Source organism: Petromyzon marinus, chromosome 47 (genome assembly GCF_048934315.1).
Source record: "Petromyzon marinus isolate PM22_M1 ecotype Great Lakes invasive population chromosome 47, UKy_Petmar_22M1.pri1.0, whole genome shotgun sequence".
NCBI classification, from domain to species: Eukaryota; Metazoa; Chordata; class Hyperoartia; order Petromyzontiformes; family Petromyzontidae; genus Petromyzon; species Petromyzon marinus.
In genome coordinates this window covers 10,289,852-10,308,984 of record NC_133713.1, presented here as the reverse complement: position 1 = coordinate 10,308,984, position 19,133 = coordinate 10,289,852, and the positions used below count along the sequence as shown (strand labels likewise).

Sequence of the window (19,133 nt, the reverse complement as noted above, 5' to 3'; positions counted from 1 at the left end):
AACTGCCTTAACATTTCCAGTTATAACGCGGAGCCCCGCCGTGTAAAAGTGAAAGTGACCAAGTCAATCCCTCTGAGCCTTGTCATCCTCTTCATGGCTTTCTGTTCCGTTATAAAACAAATGCGTGCTTAACAACAGATGTGGTGGAGGTTTTCTGATTTGTGCTTGGTGGTATAGCGACCTCTAGTGGCTGCAGGGTCTCACGTCAAATGCGTTCCATCTGCTTGTTTACCCAGGAAGGCCTCGCCGTGTCTCAAGACTAATTTTGGCAAGAGGGTCCTGCCAACTTTCCTCTTTAGGGGGCCGATGTTGCTGCTGATGCTGCTGTGTATTTGATAAAATCTCGGTTTAGGAGGTTCGTGAAGGACGCTGCCATTGACCAGTTGAAGGCAATCGCCCCCCAACAACAACGGAGGGCGGAGGAGCGACACTCACAACAACGAGCGGAGCGCCGGGCGGATACAACGCAGCAAGTTGGCACAGTGGTGGGCACGGGAGGTGCACCTAGCCTGGCACAGCAGGGGCACAGGTGGTGCATCTGCCAGCCATCTAAGTCAATCAACCAAAGGCACCCGGGTCTGTCCCGTGACCTCCTCCAACACCTAGCCTGGCACAACAATCAACTCATGGCACCTGAGTCTGTCCCGTGACCTCCTGCACCTAGCCTGGCACAACAATCAACTCATGGCACCTGAGTCTGTCCCGTGACCTCCTGCACCTAGCCTGGCACAACAATCAACTCATGGCACCTGAGTCTGTCCTGTGACCTCCTACACCTAGCCTGACACAACAATCAACTCATGGCACCTGAGTCTGTCCCGTGACCTCCTGCACCTAGCCTGGCACAACAATCAACTCATGGCACCTGAGTCTGTCCCGTGACCTCCTACACCTAGCCTGGTACAACAATCAACTCATGGCACCTGCGTCTGTCCCGTGACCTCCTGCACCTAGCCTGGTACAACAATCAACTCATGGCACCTGCGTCTGTCCCGTGACCTCCTGCACCTAGCCTGGCACAACAATCAACTCATGGCACCTGAGTCTGTCCTGTGACCTCCTACACCTAGCCTGACACAACAATCAACTCATGGCACCTGAGTCTATCCCGTGACCTCCTGCACCTAGCCTGGCACAACAATCAACTCATGGCACCTGAGTCTGTCCCGTGACCTCCTACACCTAGCCTGGTACAACAATCAACTCATGGCACCTGCGTCTGTCCCGTGACCTCCTGCACCTAGCCTGGCACAGCAGTCAACCCATGGCACCTGAGTCTGTCCCGTGACCTCCTGCACCTAGCCTGACACAGCAATCAACCCATGGCACCTGGGTCTGTCTCGTGACCTCCTGCATTTAGCCTGGCACAGCAGTCAACCCATGGCACCTGGGTCTGTCCCGTGACCTCCTCCTGCATCTAGCCTGGCACAGCAGTCAACCCATGGCACCTGGGTTTGTCCCATGACCTCCTGCACCTAACCTGGCAGATAAGTCAACCCATGGCACCTGGGTCTGCATACCTGTCAACCCCTTATCAGTGCCCTACCTTATTACAGACCAATTCAGACCTTATTGGTCACCCCGTGCCCCTTATAAATCTCAATGTTCATCCTACAAACTCCCATCACAAGGGAGAAACACAAAAAAGACACATTTTTTTCTCCTGTCGAAACGGCTGTACGCTGTATGGACCTGAAAAACAAATTTCCCTGGACAAGAAACACGTTGTTAAACCGCATGGGTTGACACGGTGTGGCTAAACTATGAGAGAGCCCGGAGGAAACCCACGAAGAAGAGGGAGCAGGGGAAGTACAAACTCCGCACAGATGTCGTGAAGAAAACAAAGCGCTTTACATCGTGGCGGCTGGTGACATTGCCACGAGAGTGACCACTAAAAAATATGGTCTAATAATTCAGAAAGACCTCGTCATGTTATTGGCCTTCCCGTGAAAGTGATAACAAATGCCTTATCTACCAGACAACCCCTTTGACACTGCCGAAAGCCGTGGGCCTGCTTTGTCTGCACAGGGAAAACTCGCCTTACTCTTTGGTTTTTTCGTTAAAGTCACGTAGGTATAAAATAAAAAAAATTAAATCACGACTTTTCGATTGCAACACAAGCAATCATCATCAGGTGGGAAAACCACAACAAGGATTTTTCTTTTGCTGTGGTTTTCCCACCTGATGATTGCTTGTGTTGCGCCCGAAACGTCGTGATTTAAATGTATTTTATTTTATACCCACGCGACTTTACGAAGTAACCAAAGAGTGTGGATCCCTGCAGTCACGAAAACTTCAAATCTAGATTAAAACTCACGTTGCGACATCGTCTCGTCACAGCCACGGGCGCCTTTGTCCACCGCCACGGGTGGGTCTCGAACGTCGTGGCCACAACTCCAGCAGCTGATCGCGACGAGCGAAGAAGGGGAACTTGTCACTGGGAAGGACGCCTCCTTCACAGACGCCCCCGAGAGCCCCTCGAGGGACAACTCAGACTGCCGCGTTGCAGCAGCGGTTTATTCTCATACGAACAACTTAAAGCCGTCTGCTTTGGTTCTTTCGGTAAAGTCACGTAGAAATGAGAATACAATAATAAAATAACACGATAAAATTCTCACGACGTTTCGGCCACAACACAAGTGGCCTTCTTCAGGTTCATAGTTCATAGTTCATTTATTTGGTATAGCCCTGTGAGCCATTCGGCTCTTGAATCGGGTGCAACCGCAACAAACAAAAACATGAACAAGAAAAACATCTTAAAGTGACTTTGTGTGACTGTGCAAACAAAAAAATCCAGGAAAAAAATCAAAATATTCCTGAAAAGGCACCGTACACCAACGCTGTGTGCAAAAATCCCAGTGGGATGCAAGTCAAACAACAACAACAACCACAAGACAACTAAGATTAAGGCCATCAGTCTAACTCCGTACTACAATAAACAAAAACATGGCCAGAACAAAAAAACGTTTTCAAAATCACCAAAATAAAAGCCATAAATGCAATGTAACAGTGATCATAGGGACTGTGACCGAATTTTTAACAATAAACTACGTAAATAAATTATAACACCAAAATCTAGAGCCATATTTTGAAAGGAGCAAACCTATCGGAACTACTTTGTAGCTCTGTAGTCCCGAGAGGTTTGCTCCTTTCACCTGAAGAAGGCCACTTGTGTTGTGGCCGAAACGTCGTGAGAATTTTATTTTATTATTTTATTCTCATTCTACGTGACTTTACCGAAAGAACCAAAGAAGATGAATCCTTGCAGTAACGAAAGCTTTAAATCGAAACTTTAAACCGTTATCGCCATTAGGCAATTCACGTTGAAAGAATTATAATATTTTTAAAATAAATGTTAAACACACATCAACATTTTTTTCGAAAAGTCTTTTTTCGAAAAGTATTTTTTAATGAGAATTTACTTTTTTTATATTTCTCGTCATCCCAGCTGAGTGGTGGGGGCAGGCGCCCCCCCCCCCCACAGCGCCCCTGGTGGACGGAGCCCGCGCGCGCCTCGACGGAGCTCCGCCTTGCTGGGGGCAAATAAATAAATAATTAGAGAGAGAGAGGAGGGGCGGGGGCTGAGGGCGGGGGGCTGAGGGTGGGGGGCGGGGGCTGAGGGTGGGGGGCTAAGGGCGGGGGGCTGAGGGCTGGGGGCGGGGGCTGAGGGTGGGGGGCTGAGGGCGGGGGGCTGAGGGTGGGGGGCTGAGGGCGGGAGGCTGAGGGTGGGGGGCGGGGGCTGAGGGCGGGAGGCTGAGGGTGGGGGGCGGGGGCTGAGGGCGGGAATCAACTAACATCGGAACCGGTTCCTCAGCGGACTCCGCTACCCGGGATCCGGTTCCCATTGAATGTAACGGTGGAACCGGTTCCACGGTCTCCTCAACTGCACAGCGCGGTTGGGAATTTGTAAAAAAAAATCGCCTTTTTTTGTCGCTAAGCGTCGTTTCACGAACGAATCCCGCGCGTAGAAACAGTCTTTGTGTGTTTAAAGTTGCACGCCAGAGTGCTTGTTTTTATTGTAAAAAAAAAACATTTTTAAGTATCTGCCAAGACTGGAGGAGGGAACCGTCGCGGTCAAGCGAAGGCGGCGGGGTCACCTCGCCTCTCTCCCGGTAGGGCTTCTAGGAAAGACGCGAGGCTTCGGCCGAGTGTGCGTACTCGAACTCCAGACGACTTCAGACACGCGCAAAGTGCATTAAGCCGCATCGATGCGTACTCTTGCGGGCAGTGCAGAAACATCATCATACTTCATCAACCCGCACTCACCAGCGTGGTGAAGTATGGTCAAATAACCCCCACGACCTGCACCGCATACGGGAGGTTCTCATCCAGCAGTGCATTGACAAATGCTGTACGGTAGTTTGTGTGCGTGTGTATTGTCGATTTAATGGGCAGCTATTTGCAATATACAGACAGTGCTTGAGTCTGGCCACGAGGTGGAGTGAGGTTGACGCGTGGTGGCGTGAGGTGGAGTGAGGTTGACTCGTGGTGGAGTGAGGTTGACTCGTGGTGGAGTGAGGTTGACTCGTGGTGGCGTGAGGTTGACTCGTGGTGGAGTGAGGTGGAGTGAGGTTGACTCGTGGTGGAGTGAGGTGGAGTAAGAGTGACTCGTGGTGACGTGAGGTGGAGTGAGGTTGACTTGTGGTGGCATGAGGTTGACGCGTGGTGGAGTGAGGTGGAGTGAGGTGGAGTGAGGTTGACTCGTGGTGGAGTGAGGTGGAGTGAGAGTGACTCGTGGTGACGTGAGGTGGAGTGAGGTTGACTTGTGGTGGCATGAGGTTGACGCGTGGTGGAGTGAGGTGGAGTGAGTTTGACTCGTAGTGGAGTGAGGTGGAGTGAGGTTGACTCGTGGTGGAGTGAGGTGGAGTGAGGTTGACTCGTGGTGGAGTGAGGTTGACTCGTGGTGGAGTGAGGTGGAGTGAGGTTGACTCGTGGTGACGTGAGGTGGAGTGAGGTTAACTCGAGGTGACGTGAGGTTGACGCGTGGTGGAGTGAGGTGGAGTGAGGTTGACTTGTGGTGGCATGAGGTTGACGCGTGGTGGAGTGAGGTGGAGTGAGGTTGACTCGTGGTGGAGTGAGGTAGAGTGAGGTTGACTCGTGGTGGCGTGAGGTGGAGTGACGTTGACTCGTGGTGACGTGAGGTGGAGTGAGGTTGACTCGTGGTGACGTGAGGTGGAGTGAGGTTGACGCCTGGTGGCGTGAGTGGAGTGAGGTTGACGCGTGGTGACGTGAGGTGGAGTGAGGTTGACTCGTGGTGACGTGAGGTGGAGTGAGGTTGACGCGTGGTGGCGTGAGGTGGAGTGAGGTTGACTCGTGGTGGAGTGAGGTGGAGTGAGGTTGACGCGTGGTGGAGTGAGGTGGAGTGAGGTTGACTCGTGGTGGAGTGAGTTAGAGTGAGGTTGACTCGTGGTGACGTGAGGTGGAGTGAGGTTGACTCGTGGTGGAGTGAGGTGGAGTGAGGTTGACTCGTGGTGGAGTGAGGTTGACTTGAGGTGGAGTGAGGTTGACGCGTGGTGGCGTGAGGTGGAGTGAGGTTGACTCGTGGTGGCGTGAGGTGGAGTGAGGTTGACTCGTGGTGGAGTGAGGTGGAGTGAGGTTGACTCGTGGTGACGTGAGGTGGAGTGAGGTTGACTCATGATGACGTGAGGTGAAGTGAGGTTGACTCGTGGTGGAGTGAGGTGGAGTGAGGTTGACTCGTGGTGGAGTGAGGTGGAGTGAGGTTGACGCGTGGTGGCGTGAGGTGAAGTGAGGTTGACTCGTGGTGGAGTGAGGTTGAGTGAGGTTGACTCGAGGTGGCGTGAGGTGGAGTGAGGTTGACTCGTGGTGGAGTGAGGTGGAGTGAGGTTGACTCGTGGTGGAGTGAGGTGGAGTGAGGTTGACACGTGGTGATGTGAGGTGGAGTGAGGTTGACTCGTGGTGGAGTGAGGTGGAGTGAGGTTGACTTGTGGTGGAGTGAGGTGGAGTGAGGTGGAGTGAGGTTGACTCGTGGTGACGTGAGAACTGCGGAGTACGTCGTGGCAATTAACTACTTGGCATTTTCATCTTTCATACATCCTCCTCCTGTGCACCAGCTTGCTATACATTACAGGACTGTGCTGGACATGGCGACGCCTTGCAGAGGCCTCCATCCAGCAGTGGATTGATCATGGCTGACAATGATGCCTTCCGATATAAGGAAGCCGCGAAGGGCTATGCAATTTTTTTTTCAATCTAGATTTAAACTCATTTGATTAGAACCGCTTTTCGTGTTTAGTTTGTCGTCCTTCTCCAGAACCTCCGATGAACACGGTCGTCTGAGTACGGTGGAAAAAAAGAAGTTCAGCATGGATATACATAACGCGCCACTTCTCTCTCTGCGTGTTCCCACAGTTCAACTTCTCTCGGCGGGCTGCTGTTGGAAAAACACACGTACACACACACACGTAATACGACGTACGTACACGCGCACACACACACGCACCAGCAAGTCGGCGGGCATGAGCTGGTCCCTGCGTCTGGCCGGCAAGCGGCAGCGGCGCGCCGTGCGCCTGTGCCTGGCGTCGGCGCTGCTGGTCGTGGCGCTGCTGGCCCTCGCCCCGGCGCTGCTGCCCCCGTCGCTGGCTCTGCCGCTGCTGCTGGGCAACCCGTTGAAGGAGCGGCGCTTCGTGGGCGCCGACGCGTGCCCTGCCTGCTTCGGCGTCAGCTGGTGCCGCAGGTTCTCGGCCGGGCAGCTCGTGCTCGACTCGTGGCACCGCCTGCGCTTCTTGGATTTTGTCAACGTCAAGCAGGTCGGTTGTGTGGAGCGTGCCGGGCCGGTGGTTTTAGGTGGACTTTTAGGACCAGGGGTGGGGACCCTGTGATGGCTCGTGACTTCATTTCGTAGTCATGTGGTGTATAAAGAAAAAAAATGTAGTTGGCAGTATAACCCTTTTCACCCTTTTATCGCCACTGACATGCTTCTTTTTTTCGTGACTTCTCTCATTGATTCCTCTGCCCGTGTCGAGGACTTAGTCTGGCTGTGTTGTCTCATTAACGTTGTGTTCAACCAAAACACTTCAGGTCACTACACTTCTCTATGTGCGTATTCCCTCCCATCGTCTTATTTCCTCAAGCTCTTACAATAACCTTGCTCAATTCAAGAAAGGAGTTATAATCTCATTACAAGCTTTGGAATGCTGTTCATTACCGGTCGCTTTATGTTTTGGGACTCTGGGCCTGTGCTGAACATCCGTGTTATATATTGTAAAGGATTGACAATGAATGAAGCTGTGAAATTGGAAGACGACTGACTGCCATGGAGGGACTTTCTTCATTATCGCTTCTGAGTAGACGGACGATAAGTTAAAATGATGAAAAGATATATGGTACACTCGTGTTGAGCAAGCTGCATTTAAGAACTTGTAAGTAATGTTTATTTTTACGGGAAGTACAGAAAAGCACAACCACAATACACTAAGAATGTCAAGTACAATGACTAAATTACGCAATACTTACATTGTAATCATCTTGATACCGTGAAATTTGATATCGCACGCTATTGTATTGTGAAACTTATACCGCGACAACACGTGCTCCTGGATAACATTGGTCCAGCTCAAGTGTAGGATCTCGACGGATTGTTGTATAGTGAGACCGCGAGGGATGGCCACTGCTTTGGGAGGCCTTCATCCAGCAGCGGACAGTTCGTGGTTGATGACGATGCTCATGACGACCAAGCAATGCCGTCAGATGGTAACCACGTGATCGTTGCCCCCAATCCCCAGGTGTACTTTGGCCACTATGACGACCCGCGAGAAGGCCGCAAGGCTGTGGTACTGAAACGCTTGGGCAGCGCCTCGGAGCTGGCGGCCTTGGACCGCGACATCTGTCAGGATGCTGCGATTGGCAGCGGCGGCGGCGGCGGCGGCAGTGACGCAGCGACACCTTGCCACCCAGCGTTGGCCATGCTGCACTGGGAGCCTTTCCACCAGGCCATGCTGGGGGGCGGCAGCCACTCAGGTCCCCGGCAGGAGCAGCACTTGAGCCCCAACGATGAACACCGGCCGGGGCAGAATCTAATTCACAACCCGGTACAGAATAAAATAGAGCAGCTGGCGCAACTTGAACAGCGGCAGCAGCAGCGGCAGCAGCATCTGCTGAATCAGAACTTAATACAAGTTCAACAGGCAGGTCCACCTCTCCCACCGCAGCAGCAGCAGCAGCAGCAGCAGCAGGCGGTGGTGCCGCGACTGCTGACGCCGGCGATGGTGGCGGGCTGGTCGGACATGGTGCGCTGCCCGTCTCAGCGCCTGCTGGACCGCGTGGTGCGGCGCTACGCGGAGGCTCGCGACTCGGGCAGCGTGCTGCTGAGCCACCTGCACGAGGGCGAGCGGGCGCAGCTGCTGCTGACGCTGCGCTTCAACCCTGAGCCGCTCGTGTTGCAGGCGAGTGGCGTCGCACGCCGACAATCCCTCACCAGCCGTCAGCACCGCCTCTCAACACGTTTGTCTTTTTAACTAGCTTCACCCTTTTGATTTAAAGCTTTCGTGACTGCAGTAATTCATATTCTTAGCTCTTTCGGTAAAGTCACGTTGAAGGGAAACAATGAAATAATAAAATATGTATAAAACGTTAAAAATTCTCACGACGTTTCGACCATAACACAAACGGTCGTCATCAGGTGTGTCGGTTTTCACATTAATTTATTTATAATAAAACGGTGTGGTTATTTATTTATTTAAAAAACGTCAGCGCCACGCGCAGCGATTTGGCAGTTTATTTATAAGGACTAAATAAAATACACCGTTTTAAAATAAATAAATTAATGCGGACCGATGCACCTGATGACTGTGTTATGGTCGAAACGTCGTGAGAATTTTTATTGTTTTATATATATTTTATTATTTTATTGTTTCCCTTCAACGTGACTTTACCGAAAGAGCTAAGAATATAGCTTCACCCTGTTTGTGCTATTAGAACGTTGTGGGTAGCAGACGGCAGTGCAGCAAAATATATAGTACTGGTTATTTTCTCGTGTCTGTGATCCATGCCTTCAGCAACTCGCACTGAGCATGGGAAGTCCTTCATCCCTGCATATACACATGCCATGTGTCATGTTATGAGATGAAGAATCCATCCAAATCTCTCAGAGAAAATATATAACCCTCGGAATAAGGTAGAATGACTGAGATCCCTTCAAGTGATCTGTAATCTCTTTTCCTATCATTTAATATTATTTTGTATCTCGTTTTTATGTTATCGGGGTCATCCTTGACCCCTCCCCATCACCCTAGGCATTTGATTTTGATTGTATTTGCATGTTTAAATACCCTTCCCTATTTTGTTTTACACTTGCAAACTAAGGCAGGTTACGATAACTCACAATGATGATCCAGTATAAATTACACTTGAGTATAAATCTGTGTTGCTATTAGGGACTTATTCCGCAGAAAACTGGCAAAAATTATCAAATGGTTGCTCGCGGCTTACTGACGGCTGCTCTCCAATCCCCGTTGTCTCATTGTGGACTACGGACAAAGTGCATCCTGTGCGCCTGATGGGAGCGCTCCCGTTTTTTATCTCCAAATGAAGCACTTCCAAGGAATGAACGCATTTTGGAAAGCGGTACAGACTCCACTCGTATCCATGATTTTCCTCATTTTTGTATTCTCTCTCTGCCTCTCTCTCAGAGCTTCCCGGCGGACGAGGGCTGGCCCTTCCCAAAATACCACGGCGCTTGCGGCCGTCTCGTGGTCGAGGCCCTCGTGGGGCCCACGCTCTGGGAGCTGTGGGACGCGCCGTGGCAACGCCGTGCCGATCTGGCCGCGCAGCTCCTGGACCTCGCCTCGCAGCTCAGCGACAACGACCTGGACTACGCGCTCTACCCCCTCGACGTCACGCCGGACAACTTCGCAGTGGGCGAGCGCGACGGCCGCGTCGTGCTGGTGGATGCCGAGAACGTGCTCGTGGTGGACAAGCGAGCCTTGCGGCAGGGTGAGCACTGTCTGCCGGGGGGGGCAGGGCGTGGGCCCTGGTTGTTGAGATCTGACGGGGGCTCGGTGCCGCAAGCGGCGTTGCACGGGTGGGGGGGGGTGGGGAAGAGAGGCGGTGGCTCCATGGTGGGAGATTTCTAGCGGGTGGAGGGCAGGGCTTGTATACATTACTAAGTTTGTGTATTCGATGTAACTTTAGGGGCGACATGGTGGCGACCTCGCCTTGTATACAGGATGTCATGGGTTCGATCCCATCCCTGACGCCTGTATATTATTATGGATGTATATTTAGAGTTTGCATGTTTTCCCCGTGGTCGCGTGGATTTTTCCCTCCACATTTATAAACATGCATTCAGAGTATTTGGCTATCATTTGTGGCTGGTCGCTTTTGACAAAGTGCCACATAGCTCAGTGGGTCTTGCCTGGTAAAATAAAATAATATAGTAACTCAGACACACACGCACACGTGTCCACGGTGTGCAGAAAAACCCGACGGCTGGGACAAGTGGTACGAGAGCGGCAGCGAGGACGGCGACGACGTTGGCGGCGCTGGCGGTGGCCCCAACCTTGTCGCCATGGACTCGTCCCCGCCGGACGGCGCCTGCGAGGGCTGCCTGTCGTTCTCGCGTGACGCGCTATGCACGCGCGCGCACCACGACCACAACTTCTACGCCGTGTGCCGCAGCCTGCTGTCGCCGCGCTCGCTCTGGCGTGGCCGCCGCGGCGGGCTCCTCCACTCGGCCCCGCGCGCCGTCGCCTCCACCGGCCGCCTGGTCCGGCTCGTGGAACGCTGCGCTGATCCGAGGGGCCGTCCCGGCCTCGGGGCCGGAGAGAGGCCCGGCGAGAGGAGGGTGCAGGCGGCCCGGGAGCTCCGCGCGTACCTGGCGGAGCTGCTGGCCGGGAATAACGAAGGCGACGGTAAATGGGAGGAGCCGGTGGTGCCTTTTGGCTGAGCCTGGCACAGCTGTCTCCTCGGTGAATTCGGCAAAAGGCTTTTGTGGGAAACCAGAGGCCCCAAGGGCCAGAACCGACCCATGACAACCCCGCGACCACTTGAGGCCTACAATCGATACTTATTCTCATGGCAGATCATCATGGGATCAAACTACAGTGACTCATCATGCGAGCAAATATGAAGGTCGTTTCTGCGACACGGTGGTAGCTGTCCTTGCAGACATTTTGCGAGCTGCATTTTAAAACACTTACAGCATCCAGTCTGTTGAGAGTTGGCCAGGTGTGAAGAGGATGTTGCTGTAGGTGGTGATAACGTGAAGATTTGATCACCTGCGTCGACTCCAGCGGGTTGATGTTCATCGATGGTGTCACAACAGTCTGAATATGAAGACATTTTACAAAACGGACCTAAAGTTGCAGTATTATATTTACAGTTTTGTGTGAAGCTCAGAACAATGAAGTATATATATAAAAAACCTTTCTTCTATCAATATTCCTACGACTACAGTTTACAATTTACGTTCATTTACTATTCATTTTTTATAGTTGATCAGGGTGTATGGCTGAACATTTGCAATATGTAAAAACCTTGCAATATGTATATACACATTTACATCAAGCAATGCCCAGCCATTGTAAGTTCACTCCCTGTGAAAACCATGGTTTGGACCACTGGTCACATTGCAATGCAGTACAAATAACTCATGGATTTAAAAATAAACAAAGGATATTGTTTTATAGTTAGAATAAAAGACCATCTAAGTCCTGTCAGACCAACATTTTCCAGTACTGGTTTTGACTTGCTCTTGATATCACCAGCAGGGTGTGTGGCCCCAACAAACACTCTCACGGGTGAAAACTTTCCTTGAAATACTGGCCATGTCCTTAACCATAATTCACGTTTTTCCATGCAGCTTCACAACACCAGGTTGCAGTGTCCACGTGTGATGAAAGACGTGCGTATCGCTGCCGCAAGTCCATGAGCCCAGCCGGTGGGGTATCTCACATGTCAGTACTACCTGAGGTGGCATCGCTTTCGCGGTTACAATTTCTGTATGTGGCCAATAGCAGTGAATTATATATGATCGCCATTTGAAATGAGTGGGGGTTATCAAATAATTCACTCTTATTAGCCATGTAAATACACCGGTGCTACTCAGATTTTGCTACCTTCGGTGGTACCAATTTCAGCTCTGGCCCATGGACGATGCGGGGCAAGCCAGCAAAAGCAGCGACGTGCAGAAACGCAAAGGTGGCTGGGTAACTCAGGGGGCCCGACACCAGTCAGAGTGTTGGACCGGCAGCGCCGAAATTCTGTGTTCAACCGCGTCCTCATGCGAATTGAGTTGATGGTCTTAGGTCTTGTCAGCAGACTGCACGAAAGAAAAAACATTACATTTGTTTTGGTCACGTTGCCTTATACCAGCACCAAGGCCTAAAAACTAATGTATCCATGTGATAAACACCTATAGCAGAGCATGTGAGGTGCATTGCCTCTGAATGTATTGTGGTGTCATCTTCCAGAAGCTGTTCTGATGCAGGGAGATGCACTGCTGTCTGTGGAATTGTGAATGTGACATGTCCCGTTGACTTACGCCCTGAGTGGGCACAGCCAGTATTGCCGCTGGTGCATACGCAATAAGTACATAACGATTCTTCAGTTAAGGTTGATTATGGATCGATTGTGCGCATAAGAACCTGTGAAGAAATGAATGCGCAATGTGGAACAATCGCGACAGAATGACACGGAACTTGAGACAAAATACGAATGAGACGATACAAATTGTGGCAACAAAAAAAATTGTTCCTTGAATCAAATCGTGACCCTGAATTGTGACAGTACATGAATTTGGGGAAAGGAGTGAAAAATTAATATGCATCGTATATATGAACAGGATAGTGTCAAACAGCAAGGACCTAGGTTCGATTCCTGGCTCAGCTGCCTTTCTATATGGAGTCATGTTCTTCCCCTATTCTGCATGAATTTCCGCCGGTCTCTCCAGTTTCCTCTCGTACATAAAAAAGGACATACACTATAACTTGTATTGGACAAAAATCCCAAAGCTGGAAAGTCACCTGCAAATTACTTAATTTGAACTACACATAGCAACTTGTGGCCCCAGCTGCAAATACTTGCTAGGACTGTTGAAAGACTTTTGAGACTCAAAAGAGTCCTGGGTAAACATGCGTAATAAAAAATACTGCATAATTCATGCAACACACGTGTTATGGGGTCTTTATTTGAGTTCTATGTTTCATTGCAAGTTGTTACAATTTGTGAAAAAAATTGGCAGCCCATCTTTAAAGAGTATCAGTGGTTAGGATACAATCGCGTATAAAATGTACAGCGTTACAAATATTTATTATTCAGTTTTAATGTTGTAACTGCTTACATGGCCAAAGAGTAATGTTACATACTCGTACTGCGTATGAATTTGTATAATTTACATGATTTGATATGGAACTTTTCAAGTCAATAGCAATCCCTACGTCGCAATGCCCTGCTACTTCAAAGAATTTGAATATTTACAGTGAATGTAAATTAGCTGGAAATTCTTAATAAAAATACAATAAGACAATGTAAACGGAACAGTTCAAATACTTCGAGACCTGCATGTCGGTATTGCGTATTGTAGTTTTGAACACACAGGCAGCTAATGTAACTTTAAACAAGGTCCTCTATGATAAAATGACGATGGATAAATCAAGGCTACGTTTTACGACAACAAAAATACACACAAGCGATTGTAAACTTAACAAAACATTGAGTTGCAGAGTCAACTGCATTGTTTCAAAACGCCACACACGATCACACTCGCGTCAGACTCGGTGCGAGCGTGCAAGGCAAGAGATTTAAAAAAAAAAATGTTTTAATACACTGCGTTCACATTCACCAAACCCGCACTGACTAGTGTGGTAAAGTATGGTCAAACACGTCAGGATCAAACACACGGCATGGGGAGGACTTCATCCAGCAGTGGCTTGGCAAAGGTGCTGTACATTATTATAACATACGCAGCATGTTCTGTCACTCAAGGAGATGCGTAGTCCGTGACAACTTCACACTTTGAAGGAAAGTTTGTACATTTTTTTTCTCCCGTTGCGCTTTCGCGAAACCCCACGCTGCGCATTCTCGCGTCGGCGGCGCAGTGGCAGGGTAAACCAACTGTGGCACGTCGGGCGTCGGAGGTCTCCGTTTAAAAAAAAAAAAAAACTCCCATGCCCCAGTGGCAGGCGGTCGCTTTGCTCCCTGCACAGGCGCAGGCTGGGGGGGGGGGGGCTTACGCGGGATGGGACGGACTGGTCGCCCCGTTCTCCAGACAACCGTTGAGCAACACGGAGGATTCGCGAGGCCTCTTCCTCCTCGTCGTCGCCGCGATGGCGTTTCTTGAGCCGGGACGGCTCGCGACAGGTCTCCGAGTGCAGACCCTCACTGCTGCAGGACGCGCCCAATGCCCCTGATGTGCCGCTTCCGTGGGTGTCGGGACAACAGCGGTTTAGATTTGTGTTTTTAACTTAACGTTGGCAGATTTGTATACAAGGTATCATGCACTTGTTTTTTCCGTCCATGAAATATATTTTATACACCAGTTTTGTGCACATCGTTTTTTGCATGGTGGTTACATGGAGATGCAAGCGGAATCAAAATTGTAGTTTTTGCTGTTGTTGTACATACTGGTTAATGCCTTCTATTCGATTTGGCCCAGAGTTATTGCCCCGAAGGCATATAGTATCCTAAAAGCATGCATTGAGGAGCTTTGCATCAACTTTTTAATAGGAAGATGGTTACGTGATAATTATATACATATTTATATTGTTTCCCTTCAATGACTTGACGCGGCAATGCCCTTACGTATTTACTTTCGCGAAAAGAGCCCTGGTAAAAATTACGTGCATGTGGACGGCTGTGGTTAGCGTTTACACATCACACACAAAAACAACAGTAGCGCCAGTGAGATATGCAGCGCATGTGCTTCGTGTCGACGACGACGACGCTGCTGCTGCTGCTGCTGCGTCCCACAGAGCTTTGTGGGTCAGCAGCAGGCGGGGAGAAACGTGAACTTGAGTGCTCGCGAAGGAGTTCAGTGAAAGCGGCCCAAGTGCTTGACCACCAGGGAGAAACTTGGCGTCCTCGCTCGCGACGCTCCACGTAAACACCGCGCCACGGGACGGCGAAAGCGAACGGCGATCCCCCGAGCAATCCACGTGCGGCACTGGCGGTCGGTACGATTGTGTTTTTTTTTTAATATCTGCTAAGCGACGTACGCACGCTGCGCTAAGGCCACCGTCTCGCCTAGCCCCACGAGCACAACCTGTGAGCTTGGCGACGGGTGCTCGGGAAGGTTGATCGGAGGGCTGCGTACGTGCTGGCGTGCGAGGGTGCATGTGTGCTCCGCCTCCATTTGCAGCGAAGTTGAAATGTGGCCGAGACGAGCGGTCCAGGGTCGTGCACGGCCGAGGTCGTTGGCGGTGCCGATTTAGGCCTGCAGAATGAGCATCGTCACGAGCCCTGCCGGCACAAATGACAAGCGCCGCTTGAAATCGCTGCTCGTTAGAATTGGCTTTTGTGTTTAGTTTGTTGTCCTTCCCCCGCACTTCCGATTCGCACGGTTGGCTGCGTACAGTGCAAAATAAGTTCTACAAACATGCGCTGCCCATCACTTTTCACATCATCTGCAAATGCAGTTTCAACGGTTGAAAATGGGCAACATCCAGATGGCTATCGTGACTGTAAATCCAAGCTGTGCGTTCAAAACGCAAGAATGCATTATCTATTTATTTAGTTATCAAACGCAATGCAGTCATTAACACGTCACGTTATTAAAATAAAGAACGCAAAAATAGTTACGTAACATCAAAGGGAGACTATCAAAGACACATTCGGAAACTTTACGCCCACATGCGCCGATAGTGGAAAAGGACTTTAATTACAGTGATTAAGCCTAAGGATGACGAAGGATTTTAAATAACTTTAAAATTATGGTGAAAAGCGGTGTAGTATATTCCGTGCTTCACAGCCCACTTTGCCCAATTTCGTGTTGACGTGCACCGGGGGGTTTAAAAATCAGGTCACGAGTCATCCACTCAGTGTAGTCCATGGGTCACAATGTTAATTGGAACAGCTTTGGTATTCCCAATTTCTTGATATTTTTATTTATTTAACTTTATCCAACAGCCCTTTGTCAGTCCACAGCTGTACCCCACCACACGTGACCTGCCCAACGACTGCCTGGGGCAGTACTTATTTATGCTGCTGTGTGTAGAGAGGCGGTGGGGGTGGATTTAAAAAAAAAAACTTTACCACCATTATTTTGACTGCCGTGACGGAAGATTGAAGTTAACCCTTGATCTCTGCATTTCAAGTCCAGCGTTTTAACCGTTACACCAGTGGCCACTGGCCTTTGTTTTTCAGTTAAAAATGTAAACGTGCGATGTTTATTGCTGAACATTTCTATACGTGCGGTAAACCGGAAACCACTTTTGTTTTTTTTCTCTTCCAATTATTAATGCGCTTAACGCGAATTAACCCCTTTCCCATGTCCGAGACGTCTGAAATTCACAGGGGAATGTCCCATTCACCTCTGAATCTCAGAACGCGCAAGCGGCTCTGTTATTTTAGAGAGGCATAGCGCTGTTGTTTTTAAAGACATTGCACTCACTGCAGAGGACCGTAGCGACACCACCGCCGCACTGTACGATAGCCCGTGCCAAACTGCCACACAAATTCTTGTGGGAGCCTCGGTACCGATTACATTTAATTTTTTCTTCCGGTTTAATTTCGATGACGCACACGTACATCAGCGGAACGGCAAAGGTTTCAAAACAAGAAAACTACTTTCGACAACCCTAAATCCATACCCAGCACATAGGCAGCGACCAGCTTCTGGTGGGCGGTGAGGTGCAGGTAGTGGGGCAGCAGGGAGCCCGTGTCACCCAGCGTGGGCAGCATCAGCGCCACGACGCACACCGCTCCCGTCAGGATCACCAAGTAGCTGGCCCCGCTACCCGCACGCACACCTGCTGCGGTCGTCGCGCGGGGTACAGGAGAGAGAGAAGGATGGCGCAACAGCCAGCGTCAGCGAGGGTAACGGTGGGTGGCGTTGTGGTGGTTGGACATGGGCCATGGTGCGAGGAATGAAATGGGACACCCCCCCACCCCCTCTCCGGGTTTCTCTTTTAGTAGCTTAGGGCCTGGGGGGCCCTGCCCCCACCCTCTCCCCCCTTATCGGCATGTGGGCCCCGGTGCAGTTGCACGGCCTGCACTCTGCTGACAACGTAGCCACCAATTGCACTTTTTTATAGGTTTAGTGGTCAACCATCCAAGAACTATATGCAGGCTCAAGTCTGCTTTAGCTTTCGAGATCTGGCAAGATCGGCCGCATACCAATTTGGTTACAGCTGTGTTTCAATGTGTTCGTGTCAAAGGTACAAAACCCTGCAATTCCTTGCTCATGCTACTGCTGGTGGAAGGGTCTCCACTCAACGGCATTTTGGCCTACAACTTCCATGCTAGGCAGATGTGTTGTCGGTGGAAGAATACCCACACCTGACCCTACCAAAAGCTACCTCCCAATCGACCGAGGTCTACCCATTTGCCTTGCTGTGGCGGGCGGGCGGGGGTGGTGGTATTTGAGTAAACCTGCTCGCTATGTCAACTGCCTTGCCGAGAGAAGCACGTGAATCGAATGCGATGCGGTGTTTTGCGGCGTGCAGTGGCGGTACCGCGTGTGTAGTGAGCGCGCTCAAATATGGAGTCGGCTTCCCGCACTGCAGCTGCCGCCCTCTCTCCGGCCTTCTGTCGCCCCGCGTCTCTCTGCGCCGAAGCTCCTCCCCTCTGCCAACACACGCACCTCCGATTAGCACGGTTGGCTACGTACGATGCGGAAAGTAGTTCTGCATACATGCACACCCGCGCGCGTGGAACGCCACCCCATTGATCGGTGTATTAGACACGTTCTGGGGTCACCAGATACCATTTGTACCTCCTGTATTGCACGATGAGCGGTGACGTGAGCAATGGGGGGACGGCACTTCACCATTCACAATTACACTTACATACAGACCCATAGACTTACACAGAGACCACAGTCGACCCATACTATACGATGCAGTGTGAGCGATAATTACCTGTGTCTCCCATGTGCTGTTGTAACACGATAATTAAGCATAGTGTAGTTATGTATTGACAATAAAACACCTAGCACTGGTTTTATTAGTACAATTTATTGGTTATTACTGTGAATGTACGGACCATAAATACGCACGGTCTGCTTCACAGGGGACGCAAAACATGTCTTTCGAAACGAGCGGGCGCCACGGTCCAAATTCTTCAAATTCGAAAAGAATTACACCGCGAATGAATGACTCAATTGCGATGACAACACATGGCGATCATTGCCCCTTGCTGGCATATTAATGTCCGCCTGCAGGCCAGGTGCCGAGCCGCCTTGTGACGCACAGGAACGGCTGCCACTGGGCCACGCCCTTCAAACGTTTGAGATGACGCGTGACGCAAAGGCGACTTTCAGGTGCCGAGGCGTTTGTTGCGACGCCGTATCAACGATTATGACTATGACCGCCATTATTATTGTTGGTAAGCAACGTTTAAGAACGACGAAGACGATGACGACACGGGCGGGCGACCCACACCTCGAGGCGCGCGGGCAGTGACATGGCTCCGTCGTCCGCGCCGCGCCCCGCCTGCGTGGCAGTCGCGTGCAGCGTCGCGACGATCTCCCTCCGCCCCTCGGCGCCGCCGCTGGTGCCGTACACCACCAGGCGGAACTTGTCCGTCTCCCCCACGTGCTCGGCGAGGCTGGCCGCGTGGTGCCGGATGGTGCTGCGTGTGCGTGCATGTGGAGGAGCGGCAGTGTAGTGGTTAGCGCTATGCTGCGCTACGAACTTGACAACCCGAGTTTGTTTGCCGCTCACCGCCAACACCCAGTGACGATTATCTGAACCGGTCCTGGGCCTCCCCGAGGTCGATTAGGCCTCAAATGAGTACCTGGTGCGGCGTGTCAACATCGCCACTAGTGAGACAAAGGCGGCCGGGTGTGGTGTGTGCCAACCACCCCCTCGTGTGCCATGCTGGCCTTCAGAGGTGCTTACTAACAGCTCCAACAGTCTGTTAGGGCTATATGGGGGATCTGTGCATTTGCGAACGAGCGGTAGTTTATCGATTACTACTACGATTACTACTATCGATTACTACTATCGATTACTACTACG

The 19,133-nt window shown here is 50.9% G+C and overlaps 2 protein-coding genes across 3 annotated transcripts in view; one reads left to right on the top strand and one right to left on the bottom strand.

The window, feature by feature from the left end:
* The first annotated feature begins 3,825 nt into the window (after positions 1-3,825).
* On the top strand, positions 3,826-13,618 carry LOC116952615 (divergent protein kinase domain 2A-like). Its single transcript, XM_032972147.2, has 5 exons — positions 3,826-4,112; positions 6,370-6,767; positions 7,743-8,402; positions 9,648-9,951; positions 10,434-13,618. Exons 2-5 carry the CDS (start codon positions 6,477-6,479, stop codon positions 10,901-10,903), a joined length of 1,725 nt encoding a protein of 574 aa, XP_032828038.1. The 5' UTR covers positions 3,826-4,112; positions 6,370-6,476; the 3' UTR covers positions 10,904-13,618.
* LOC116952616 (motile sperm domain-containing protein 1-like) overlaps positions 13,125-19,133 on the bottom strand; it is a 20,152-nt gene continuing 14,143 nt past the window's right edge. Inside the window, exons 5-8 of one of the 2 annotated variants that reach the window (XM_032972148.2) lie at positions 18,555-18,744; positions 17,628-17,739; positions 16,764-16,925; positions 13,125-15,414 (exon numbers count right to left, since the gene is read on the bottom strand). In XM_032972148.2, the coding sequence (XP_032828039.1) occupies positions 15,383-15,414; positions 16,764-16,925; positions 17,628-17,739; positions 18,555-18,744 (496 nt within the window). In that variant the 3' untranslated portion in view covers positions 13,125-15,382. The remainder of the gene's footprint in view (positions 15,415-16,763; positions 16,926-17,627; positions 17,740-18,554; positions 18,745-19,133) is intronic. The other variant, XM_032972150.2, reaches the window with a different exon arrangement.